This window comes from Lepidochelys kempii, chromosome 2 (assembly GCF_965140285.1).
Source record: "Lepidochelys kempii isolate rLepKem1 chromosome 2, rLepKem1.hap1, whole genome shotgun sequence".
NCBI classification, from domain to species: Eukaryota; Metazoa; Chordata; order Testudines; family Cheloniidae; genus Lepidochelys; species Lepidochelys kempii.
Window position 1 is genome coordinate 189962693 of NC_136381.1, and position 13342 is coordinate 189976034.

The following is a 13342-nucleotide window of genomic DNA, read 5'->3' on the forward strand; positions in this document are numbered from 1 at the left end:
ATCTTCCCCCGAGCGGCTGTGCAAGGGATGGCCAGAGCTAGGAGCCCCCTGGCCCAGGCACTCTTAGCAGCAGGGAGAGATCGGATTTCACGTGGAAGGGCTTATTTCATGGTCTTTGATGCATTTTTCATGGCCGTGAAATTGGTAGGGCCCTAGCTATAAGATTAAAGATTAAAGTTTATTGTATGTAATAATGTAGCATCACTTTAAATTAAAACAGAGTAAGTTTTGGCCATCTATATCTGTGCCTTATGACAAAGTAGCAAAAGTTTTGGAGCTCTAACCATAATCTGAAAAGCATTCACATTTGAATCCCTGTATATTATATAAGAAAATCCCCTTCAAAGCTCTGAATGCTATGTATCTTTCTGTTTATAATATGCTGTATGCTAAACTAAACCATATTATTTCCTCCAAGTTGATTTGCTTTGGACAAGATTTAAATTAAGCAGTCTTTTGACATATTTATGAGACTCAAAAGATTTAATGTTCGAGTTAAAGTACGATCAGCAATTTATCAATTTTATGTTGTAGGTTTGGCACATGTGCAGAATAAACTTTGTACGTATCATAAGTGGGATGATGATGTGCTGCATCAATCCTGGCCCAAAGTGGACCCAGAATACCTCCAGCAACCAGATATCATAGAGATGTCTGTTCTGGTAAGAGTTTACAAGCTGAGTTTCAGCAGTGGTCAATGAATGCATTATTAGCTGCTAGTTTTGTTCTTGAGGACTACAGTTGAGGTTTTACATTGCTGATTGACTCAATGCTAGGTTAGAAAGATTGAAAGCTAAAGTTAGAATTGTGCTGGTTAATTTGGAAGACTGCTCAGATGAATAAATGAAGTGGTCTTGCAAGAGAAACCAAGAATAAAAAAGTATACCTGTATGATACCTGTATGATTGTGGATACTACTACTCTAAGAGGTTTGGCTTATGCACAGTTGAGGACAGGGACGTCAGAGCAAAGCTGAGTGAGTCTCAAGCAAAAACTATGAACATATCAGCTAAGGGGCCCCTACATATTTTTAATCTATTAATCTATTGATGATGATGTATCTATATAAAAAGTGTATATTTATAGGCAAAACTGGCTACTCTGCCTATTGTTAAGGTTACCTAACATTTACCATTGTAAGACCCTGTTCTGAGTTGCTTGTAACGTAGCCAAACTTTGTCTGGGCTAAATTTTCCATGTTTGGTCTCTACCTCAGGCTGACATTCTTTGCAGATCTCAGCAAAACATGATTAACTGTTTCCAGGAATGAGGAAATAAAGTAGTTCTCCCAGTGTTAAATTTTTTTCTAGTTGTGTTTTGCAGACTTATAGCACCTTCATGTTTTGCAGCAAGAACTTGGAATTTGGTAAGGAAGTAGTCCTAGGGTCAGAGAGAGAAATGCCTTTTGCTGTCCCCAGGAAAATCCATCCAGAGTTGTCCAAGTTACGAGCCTCTGGAAATTCCCATTTGCACACGATCAATATAGCTTGCTACTAAAATCTCTGGAACCTCCTGACTGCACTCAGCATGCTCCCAGACCCAACAAAGCTTTAACTCCAGATTGGGGGACAGCAGCAGCAACTGTCTCTTTAGCCTTTAGGGGAACAGTTGCAGAGCTTGGACCTTGGAGGGAGGGGGATGCCATGAGTCCCAGGCTTAGCTCTTCTGGTGCCTGTGTAACTATAATTAGAGCCATTTGTCCACATGCATTACGATAACTGTTAATTATATAAGTCACAGACTATTTGATCTACAGGACCCCTGCCTCACTCAGTGCACGAAAGAGAGCATCCTTTTACATGATATACACACACACACACACACACATTCTATATGTAAAGATGTTCTCTTGTGTTTCTGTCCATCATGTGCACTGAAGGAGCCAGGATCTTTAAAATAAATAGTATGTGATCAGGTAATTAAAGATTTTATTTAGGTGTGTGTATGTAAAATAGAAAAACATTATGAAAGTGACATTAAGGTTCTACAACTGTTTTCACAAAAAAGTCAGGAAATGCACAGGTGAAAATTCTAACAAGGTCACATGGCACATTGTTCATATTTTATGATATACATTTTGCAACATGAACAATAATTTGTTCCACTACACATTTAACCTGAACAACAGAATGAGAAAGTACTAGCTATATTTACAGTGCAGCTGAGTTAATGTTACTGTTGGAATCTTTAACTTCTGTAAAATGCCTGTCTGTTGTTAACTGTACAGCCTTACACTGGTATTAATTTTGGGGATGGATTAAAAATCCTTGTTTATTTTCAAAAAAGAAGGAGGAGGAAAATTGCCAGAGTAGTGGTAGCATGTGAGTGATCATAAATATGCTTAAGTCCTCACCTCATTTGGGTGAACAGGGTGCAGGATGCATGAGTTTCCCAGTTTTTGCCATTATAGTTTAGATGTGGACAGTTTTATTATCATTTTGCATTGTGACAACTGTATCTTCACATTGAAAAAGACAATGAAGACTTTGGTTATAGTCTTCCTCATGCAAATTGTTCTGTTAACAGACTGAGACCAAAATCTCTTATCCTTGCCTGAGTCCCTGGTTGATCCAGATGGGCAGAATGTGATATATGGTGCCTTTGGTTCTGCTAAAATCCTTAGCAAATGCTTAGAAGAATCTTTTCAGTTGCTTATGGTTTCTCATTTTGTCCTCCAAGCAAAGGAAAGTCCCTCATGCCAAGTGGGCAAAAACTTCAGACTACAGTTTTTGCTGTAGTCCTATTTTTTAAAAAAAAGTCATTAAAATTGTTTACAATGGCAAAAGTATGGCTTTTTCATTCATCCGTAACTCAAAAACAATCAAAAGGACTTTGCTGAAAATTACAAAAAATATAAACAAATACACACCTCACCTTCAAGATCAGTGCAAAGTACTGGATTTAGGATGTAAAAATCCAATGCACAACTATAAAATGGGGAATAACTGGCTAGGTGATGGTACTGCTGAAAAGGATCTGGGGGTGATAGTGGATCACAAATTGAATATGAGTCAACAATGATGATGCAGTTGTGAAAAAGGCTAATATCATTCTGGATGTATTAAGAGGAGTGACGTATCTAAGACACAGCAGGTAACTGTCCTGCTGTACTTGGCACTGGTGAGACCCTTGGCTGGAGTACTGCGTCCAATTCTGGGCACCATACTTTAAGAAAGATGTGGATAAATTGGAGAGAGTCCAAAGGAGAGCATCAAAGATGCTAAACGGTTTAGAAAATCTGACCTATGAGGAAAAGTTTCAAAAAAAAAAAAACTGGCCATGTTTGGTTTAGAAAAGAAGCCTAAGTAGAGGGAACCTGGGGGACCATTACAACTTTTGTTTCCCTTTCTCATTCTGTTGTTTATGCTAGCCAGCAAAATGCCAGGCTGTTATTTGTTTTCGAGCACGTTGCATGGTGAGTCTTTTTGTCAATGGTCAGCATTATTGAATCCTCTATATTCCATTTAAAAACGAATGGTGGTGTAAAAAATTCCCAGAGTGGGCCCAGTAACATGTGCCCTCAGTCTAACGTGAATTCCCGTCTTTTAGAGAGATGGAATAGTCTGTGTGCCTGAAGCAGCACACGTTGATTTAATATCTCTTATGTTAAAGCCATCTCTGAGCTAAGGGAAGTAGGTGAATTAGAAAACAGAGAGCAGTTCCTTTTAAGAGCCGGGCAAAAAGAAATAGTAGCTTCTGTCCAAACTCCATGGAAAATGTTACTTTTTGATCCAAAGGGCAAAGATCTGCATCACCTACAGTGACCTTCCACATTCCTACTGGGAAGTAATTTGGTTAAACTGAATAAAAATATCTAATAACCTTACTTGATATAATTTAGGATTGAGGTTGATTTCATTAATTATATTAAGATGTTACATACAAATCTGACAGCTTTTGTGGTCATGAATCTCTTGGTTTTAAATTGGGAGGAGGAGTTCAGGAGGGATGTCCGCTCTCCTTCCTTTCATCTGTTTTATTGGCTGAAATGATCTGCAGTGTTGAAAGGGTGAAAGGCATCTCCAGAGGTGCCTTTTATAATTTTAAATAAATCTCTAGGTAGATGTTATTCTGCAGTAGTGTGCGATTTTTCTCTGCTGCTAGGGAGCCAGTATGCAAGTTGTTTTGTAAAGCAACCAAACAAATGAAAGCATTACCTTCTTAGGGGATGTGTTCCTAGCAGTTGCTGTTAGCTTTATGGATAATCGTCTTGTTAATAAACGGATGTCATTTTTTAAAAATAGTTTGTGAATAATCTCTTTCGGAGATATCTCCTCTGTCACAAGTTTTATTTTAAAATAATGTGGTTTAATCTCTGTGGTTTATCATTCAAGTACTTAAAAAGACAAAGCAAAAGTCTAAAGCAAACTGTCAAAAATTTCCATCTGCCAAACAGTTAGATTTGCTGTCTCCTTGTTCGGCTTATGCAAGTCTAAACATTTAATATATCAGAGTTGTATATTCTGCTGATGCTAGAAGCCTTCGAAAAGGAGAACTTCACATTGCCATTCTTTCAAGTTTCCTTGAGCATAAACTGTGAATCAGAGTCACTCTCTTTCTATATGGTACCTAGGGGTTGTTTGTTTTTTCTTTCTAGTCAATAAAGAAAGAGAGAAGGTTTGATATCATTGTTTCCTACAAGTGTAACTGGGTGGATTGGAGTGTAGATATGAAGTCCTTTGGATCAATTTAATAACTTCAGTCCTTTCTTGCTGTCATGTCTCTGTTTTCCAGATCAATAACAAAGCTTGTGGCAAAGTTAGTATGCCTCGCCAAGTAGCCCGGAACGCTGAGGAAGTCCATGAACTAATTCTTCAAAGTGAGCTGGGAATCAAACACCTCCAGGGACGTCCTATCAAAAAGGCCTTTCTGTCTCCAAGAACTGCCCTCATTAACTTCCTAGTGCAAGAATAGTGGGAATATGTGTCGTCTAAGGCTGCTAGCCTGTGAGTGGCTGATGGAATGTCAAAATGAAGCCCATTGAAAATACCAATTATGCTTATTTAAATCTATTTCACAATGGAGAAAAAGGAAAAATATTTATTGGCTAAAACTGTATTGCTGCTGATCCTTGTCAAGTCAATCTTCATTTAAACATAGAGAAAAGCCAAGGTATTGGGGTTTCCTATTTGGTCAATGAAGGAAGCTACTTCACCATATGGTCAGGCTGAGCTAGGATGCTACAGGAGGCAGCAGTGTAAGGAAAAGTGGGCAAAAGAAAAAGATATTTGGGAGAAATATCTGAAACTACAGTTAAGAGGGCATTAGAGATGGGCCCAACCTACAATGTCTGCATCAGTATTCAAGTGTCCTAAAGTTCATGGGTATCTGGGCCAATCTCTAGAATGTATCTTACTAGGAAATTGACTTTGTTTCTATCAGTGTTTTTGGTAAATGTGATTGAAGAGCCAAACTACTGTAGTGAGTACTTGCTCCACAACACGTTCAAAAAACCATAATATGTAACCAGTCACCTCTGCTTCCTAGATAGAGATCACATTTGGGTTCACTAATATGAAATCAATTAGCACTGGATTGTGGTTAGGGTAGTGTAGGCCAGTGGTTCTCAACCAGGGGTTTGAGGCCCCCCAGAGGGCTCCGGACAGGTTTCAGGGGGTTCGCCAAGCAGGGCCAGTGTTAGACTCACTGGGCCCAGGGCACAAAGCGGAAGTCCCACCTCATGGGGCTGAAGCTCGGGGCCCTGAGCCCTGCCACCGGGAGCTGAAGCCAAAGCCTGAGCAACTTAGCTTTGGGGGGGCCCCTGTGGCATGGGGCCCCAAGCAATTGCACTGCTTGCTAACACCTAATGCTGGCCCTTGCTTTGATAAGCAGAAAACCAGTGGCATTTTTATAGCGTGTTTTGGGGGGCCTCAAAAATAAAAAGGTTGAGAACCCCTAGTGAAGGCCATCAGGGTGGATGTTTCTTTATGCAGCTCTGACAGTGCACTTCAGACATGTTTGACAGACAAATTAAGAATATAAAAAAATATTTTTCATGGTTCTGGTTTAATCTGTGTCCTTTTTGCTTGCTATATTGTTTCCATCACCTTACATTTATCTTATTCAGATTTTACAAACTACAGAAAGTTTCTTCTGAATAGAATAGAATAGAATTTGTTTTCTACAGATAGCACATCTCCGAGCACGTCAGATGCATTGTACAAAATAATTACTTAGATACTAGTAATGCAGGGCTGGTGAAGGCAAACATAGCATCCTTTCTTGGTTCAAGGTGAGCTCTCAGATGAGAACCCAAATGGCAACTCTTGTTTTACTGTGGATTTCATTATGTGCAAATAAACAATTGTGTTCCTAAGGGAATCTGAAGTCAATGAGATTGTTTAATAAAATACAGAGTAATTCTCATACACCAGTGCAGCCATTTTTTTGGTACATCACTGTTATATGCACAAGGAAATATTTACACTGTTTAACAAAAGGAAGAGAGGGAATTTGAATCCTCAAGTCTGCACTGCAGTCATTTGGAATGGTTTTCTTAAAAAAGAAAATTACAGGGTTTACTGTGTGATGACCTTTGTTCTTTACAGGCAGTGAATCAAGTGGCCTTTTAAACCAGCCACGCAGGGGGCATCTTTGCAGCCAAAAAAATCAGCTAGCCATCTAAAAAGGTCTGTTAACCCTGGAGCCAACTCATCAACCAGACAGTCTGTCTCCTAAATTGAAAAGAAACCAGAAAAATCATCCTGTTTAATAGTCATAAACAAGTTCATTATCTAGTCAGTCACGCAAGTGGCTAGAACCAGATAGATCCAGTTAGAATCCCACACTAGTTCCAATCTTAACCAATCTCAACCTTAGCAAATAGGATTTGGGTCTCTGATTTTTAATTCCAGAAACTAACTCTTCTAGTTCCCAGCTGCTTGCCCTGTTCACTGGACCATACTGATGAATGCTTTCTCTTTCAACAGTGAAACACCAAGGGAATAGGGCACAGTTGGCATATTTACAATGAAGATCTGCTCTTTTGTAATGTAATTCTTTAAACATCCTCGCCATAAAGAAATGTATCGAGCCAGACAGTCAAACATAGGCATCAGCTGAAAATTAAAACCAGTTTAATTCCAGTGTCTGTCTGATACACACATCGTTATAAATTCTTAAAACTCTGTTCAGATGCCCCTATAAGGGCCAATACAGAAGCCTTTTAAACTGTCATTTGGAACTCACGGCACAGTCTTGCTTTTTCTGTGTAAACATTTACAAAATCCTTGGGCAACAGTTTTGAAGAGTTTTTCATGGATGTGGGAGGTGTTATGATTCTGTAAATAGAAACCCTCCTCATTTACTAGGAGGAAGAAAAATGAAATATGATCAACAGATCTGGGTGCCTGTTAACGAGGGCTGCAGTAACTGCCAGTTTCAGCAGCAGACAACAGTATTTATTGCTGTTAGCACAGGAGTGTATTTGCTCTTCCAGGATGAAGAAGTGAATTGTATATTTCACATTGCAATGGATACACGTATAATAAGGAACAAATTTTTCCTCTCTCTTAAAAAAAAAATCATTATTGCCAATTGTACAAGAAATACGTCAAGTCACGGCTGCATGTTTACAGTGAGTCACAACTTGGTTTCGAGTTTGGTCTCGATGATAGAATAAAGTTCTGAAAAAATAAGCGGGGGAGAGATGAAGATGTGGAAAGCTTGACATAGCCTAATCCCATTTGAGTGTGTATTTGAAAGATGGTACGGCTGTCAACTGACGTGTTTTGGGTTTGGCCTAGGACAGCTGTTGAAATTTTTCATAAAGTTAACATGCTTCTAACCAGCGCCATTTTATTTGTCTAATGACAATTGTGAATCACAAGTTTATTTCTATATTAATATGCCTAGACCGACTGATAGTGACAACACAGACTGCCAAGTGGTATCTTACTTGTCTAAAGTAACTGTGTGGTATTTATTTATTAGCCTTTCCTAATCCAGATCTTCTACATTTCTTTAGAAATGATTTGTTTTACAATAGCAAATAGATACCCCAACTGTGCCCCATTGGTCTAGGCCCTGTACAAAACAGACAGTCCCTGCCCCAAAGCTTAAAATCTTACATAGTATGAGATTTTGAAATCTATTCTTCTCGGTGGTGGATCATGTGAATGGCATTATGTTAGTCATACATACTTAAATGGATATGGTACCCCTATCATCATTCCATGCGAGTGATGAACAAGAGAAAGCATGGTCCTTGGGAGACTAGCTGTACCCAGTGAGAGATACACACAGTACAGTCCATAACAACCAAAGAGAAAAGTGACACTGCAAGGAAAAAATTCAGAATCCTACTGCTTAATGAGAAACCCATACAAGAACAAGTGGACATTCAGTGATGTTAGAAGACAGAAAATTTTAAAACTGTTTTATGCAATGTTTTTATCAATGTAAAATTAGACAGTGGAACTCATTGCCCCAAAGTATCACTGAGGTCAAGAATTCAGTGGGATTAAAAAATCCTGGACATTGATATGGATAAAGAGTTACTTTACTAAGGATTGAAAACAAAAGTTTGAAAGTGATACAATCATAGAACTGTAGGGCTGGAAGGGTCCTCAAGAAGTCATCTAGTCCAGACGTGGCCAAACTTTTTGGTCTGAGGGCCACATCGGGGTTCCGAAACTTTATGGAGGGCCAGGTAGGGAAGGCTGTGCCTCCCCAAACAGCCTGGACCCTGCCCCCTATCCGCCCCCTCCCACTTCCCACCCTCTAACTGCCCCCCTCAGAACTCCCAACCCTTCCAACCCCCCAGCTCCTAGTCCCTTAACCGCCCCATGTCAGGACCCCTGCCCTTAACCGGCCCCCAGGACCCCGCATCCTCTCCAACGCTACCTCTCCCCTGACTGCCCCCACCCCTATCCACGCCCCTGCCCCTAACCACCCCCTGAGATCCAACCCCTCTGCTCCCAGTCCCCTGACTGCCCCCACCCAGAACCTCTGCCCCATCCAACCACCCACTGCTCCCTCTCCCCTGACTGCCCCCCAGGACCTCCTGCCCCTTCAACCCCCTTATCCCTGTCCCCTGACTGCTCCCTGCCCCCTTACCATGCCACTCAGAGTGGCAGGAGCTTGCAGCCGCCCGGCCAGAGCCAGCTACACTGCCACGCTGCCCAGCAGGAGCAACGGCCAGAGCGCTGGCGGAGCAGCAAGCTGAGGCTGCAGGGGAGGGGCTGGGGATGAGCCTTCCCAGCTGGGAGCTCAAGGGCCGGCCAGGACGGTCCCATGGGCCGTAGTTTGCCCACCTCTGATCTAGTCCATTCACCTGCACTGAGGCAGGATTAAGTATACCTACACCTAATCCCTGATGATTAAAGGTATAAGACAACTTCCAACTGAGGGGGTAGGAAGAAATTTCCCCTATGGGTAAATTATCTGTAACAACGTTTCTTGCACCTTCCTCTGAAGTATCTGCAGCTGGTCACTGTCAGCCGATAACAGGTCTAGATGGACCATGGTCTGATCCCATCGAGCCATTCCTATGTTTCTAAAGTTAACTTTTGAGTTTCAAAAAAGTTAAACACTGACAGCTCCTTACACCTAAAATCCCCAACCCCACCCCCCCACCCTTACCCCAAGTTGAGTTTTAACCCCAGAAAGGAAGACTTGTCAGAGTTCCATGAAGTCCACTAGGGCCTTTGCTGTTGATTTCACGTGGAAGGTGCTCAGATACTGCAGTAATGGACGGCTGTATAAAACCATAGATAGACTAAGGGTATGTCTACACTTCGAAATTAGATGGATTTTATAGAAGTTGATTTTATACAGTCGATTGCGTATGTCCCCACTAAACGCATTAAGTCGGTGGAGTGCGTCCTCACTACTGTGGCTAGCATCGACTTACGGAGCGGTGCACTGTGAGAAGCTATCCCACAGTTCCCACAGTCTCCACTGCCTATTTGAATTCTGGGTTAAGCTCCCAATGCCTGATGGGGCAAAAACATCGTTGCGGGTGGTTTTGGGTACATATTGTTAGTCTCCCCTCCCTCCATGAAAGCAACTGCAGATGATCATTTCACGCCTTTTTTCCTGGGTTAAACATGCAGATGCCATAGCACGGCAAGCATGGAGCCCGCTCAGCTCACCACTGCTGTTGCTAGCATTGTAAACACCTCACGCGTTATACTGCAGTATGTACAGAACCTGGCTAAGAGGCGGCAGTACGAGGACAATTGTGAGGAGGACGTGGACACAGACATTCCTGGAAGCCCGGGATGTGGCAATTGGGACATCATGGTGGCAGTGGAGTTGGTTGATACAGTGGAATGCCGATTCTGGGCTCAGCAAACAAGCACAGACTGCTTGGACCGCATAGTCTTCCACATATGGGATGATTCCCAGTGGCTGTGAAACTTTCGCATGCGTAAGGCCAATTTCCTGGAACTCTGTGAGTTGCTTTCCCCCACCCTGAAGCGCAGGAATACCAAGATGAGAGCTGCCCTGACAGTTGAGAAGTGAGTGGCGATAGCCCTGTGGAAGCTTGCAATGCCTGACTAATACCAGTCAGTTGGGAATCAATTGGAGTGGGCAAATCTACTGTGGGGACTGCTGTGATTAAAGTAGCCAATACAATCACTGACGTTCTGCTATCAAGGGTAGTGACTTTGGGAAATGTGCAGGTCACAGTGGATGGCTTTGCTGCAATGGATTTCCCGAACTGTGGTGGGGTGATAGATGGTACGCATATCCCTATCTTGGCACTGGACCACCTTGCCAACCAGTACATAAACCACAAGGGGTACTTCTCAGTGGTGCTGCAAGCACTGGTGGATCACAAGGGACATTTCACCGACATCAAAGTGGGATGGCCGGGAAAGGTGCATGACGCTCGCATCTTTAGGAACTCCAGGCTGTTTGAACAGCTGTAAGAACGGACTTACTTTCCAGACAGAAAATTACTGTTGGGGATGTTGAAATGCCAATAGTTATCCTTGGAGACCCAGCCTACCCCTTGCTCCCATGGCTCATGAAGCCATACACAGGCAGCCTGGACAGTAGTAAGGGGCAGTTCAACTATAGGCTAAGCAAGTGCAGAATGATGGTAGAATGTGCCTTTGGATGTTGAAAAGCTCGCTGACGCTGTTTGCTGACTAGGTTAGACCTGAGCACAACCAATATTCGCATTGTTATTACCACTTGCTCTGTGCTCCATAATATCTGTGAGAATAAGGGGGAGATGTTTATGGTGGGGTGGGAGGTTGAGGCAAATCACCTGGCTGCCAATTTTGAACAGCCAGACACCAGGGTGATTAGAAGAGCACAGGTAGGCGCACTGCACATCAGAGAAGCTTTGAAAACCAGTTTCATGACTGGCCAGGCTACAGTGTGACAGTTGTGTGTGTTTCTCCTTGATGCAGACCCACCCCTTTGTTGATTTTAATTCCCTGTAAGCCTCCCCCCTTCGATCACAGTTGGCAAAGGAAATAAAGTCACTATTGTTTTGAAATCATGCATTCTTTCTTTATTAATTAAAAAAAGGGGAGGGGGGAGATAACTGATAAGGTAGCCCAGGTGGGGTGGGGGGGGAGGGAAGGACAAGGGCACATTGCTTATTGTAGCCACACAAATCAAATCAAAATCAAATCAAAACTGTTTGAATGACAGCCTTCTGTTGCTTGGGCCATCCTCTGGAGTGGAGTGGCTGGGTGCCCGGAGCCTCCCTGCATTCTTGGGCGTCTGGGTGAGGAGGATATGGAACTTGGGGAGGAGGGCAGGTGGTTGTACAGTGGATGCAGCGGCAGTCTGTACTCTTGTTGGCTTTCCTGCAGCTCAACCAGACGCCTGAGCATGTCCGTTTGCTCCCCAATTAGCCTCAGCATTGCATCCTGCCTCTTTTCATCGTACTCACTTAATGCTTTCCTGGCCTCTGCCACTGAATGCCTCCATGCATTCAGCTGTGCCCAATCAGTGTGGGAGGACTGCATGAGCTCGGAAAATATGTCATCGCGAGTGCGGTTTTTTTTTTTTGCCTTCTAATCTGCAGTAACCTCAGGGATGGAGATGATAGGGGGAGCATAGAAATATTTGCACCTGCAGGGGGATAAAAAGGGAGACTAAACTTTAGGATGATACATTTCTGAGAACAAAAGGGAGACTCTTTCATAGTGAATCAAGCAATTCACAGCAGACAGCACATGTGCTTTAGGTACAAGGTCGCATTTTGCCTTTTGTATTGAGCGCCTGCCGGTATGGTGACACATCACACATGGCTGAGCAACAGAATTTGGTTTCCAGGTAGCCATGGAAAGCCAAAGGGTACGCGGGTTTGGCTTCTAACACCTTCATAACATGTGGGAATGTTTTCAAACCGCAGTGCCCACCTTTCCCATAGCAAACAATGCCAGTTGGGTTTTCCATTTAAAAGGAAGGGCTGCGGTTTTCAGGTGGATGTGCAGCACACACCTCCCCCCACCTCTCTGCATGGCTATTTGGGATGATTCCTTCACCCTCCCCCGCCGCATGGCTATGGGATGATCCCTTTTAGCCAAGTGCAAACAACCCAGCATGAATGGGGTCCTTTTACTGTTCCCTTACAAAAATTCCCCTATTTCAACCAGGTGACTGTGAATGATATCACTCTCCTGAGGGTAACACAGGAAGATAAAGACCGAATGTTGCTTGAATGCCACCAAAAACCATTTGCTGCCATGCTTTGATTCCAGACTACTTGCTACTGGCTTGGCGTGGTAAAGTGTCCTACTGTGGAGGACGAAATAAGGCAGCCCTCCCCAGAAACCTTCTGCAAAGGCTTTCAGAGTACCTCCAGGAGAGCTTCATGGACATGTCCCTGGAGGATTCCCGCTCCATCCCCAGACACGTTAACAGACTTTTCCAGTAGCTGTGCTGGCCGTGAATGCATCCCAATTCTTCAGGGAAAATCAAACATTAAACACCATTGCTTTTAAACCCTGCACTGTAGTTACAAATGTGCACTCACCAGAGGTGCCTTCTCCGCCTTCAGGGTCAGGGATCCTGCCTTGGGAGGGTATTGGCTCCAGGGTGATGAAAAGGTCCTGGCTCTCGGGGAGAACGGATTCTCTTCTTGCCTACTGCACATTCTCTTCCTCCTCCTCCTCCTCCTCCCTGTTGCGTGAGACTCCCCCCTTGCAAGTGTCCATGGACAGTGGTGGGGTAGTGGTAGGGTCCCCCCTAGAATGCCATGCAGCTGATCATAGAAGTGGCATGTGTGGGGCTCTCATCCAGAGTGACTGTTTGCCTCCTTTGTCTTTTGATAGGCTTGCCTGAGCTTCTTGACTTTCACACGGCACTGCTGTGTGTCCCTGTTGTAGCCTCTGTCCATCATGCCCTGTGTGATTTTGACATATATATTAGC

The 13342-nt window shown here is 43.2% G+C and overlaps 1 protein-coding gene across 4 annotated transcripts in view; it reads left to right on the forward strand.

Annotated features, from left to right (window-relative positions):
* LARS2 (leucyl-tRNA synthetase 2, mitochondrial) overlaps window positions 1-6370 on the forward strand; it is a 110533-nt gene extending 104163 nt beyond the window's left edge. For all 4 annotated transcript variants that reach the window (XM_078851730.1, XM_073333148.2, XM_073333149.2 and 1 more), the window contains 2 exons: window positions 535-662; window positions 4735-6370. In XM_078851730.1, coding sequence (XP_078707856.1) covers window positions 535-662; window positions 4735-4914 — 308 coding nt within the window. In that variant the 3' untranslated portion in view covers window positions 4915-6370. The remainder of the gene's footprint in view (window positions 1-534; window positions 663-4734) is intronic.
* The last annotated feature ends 6972 nt before the right edge of the window (window positions 6371-13342 follow it).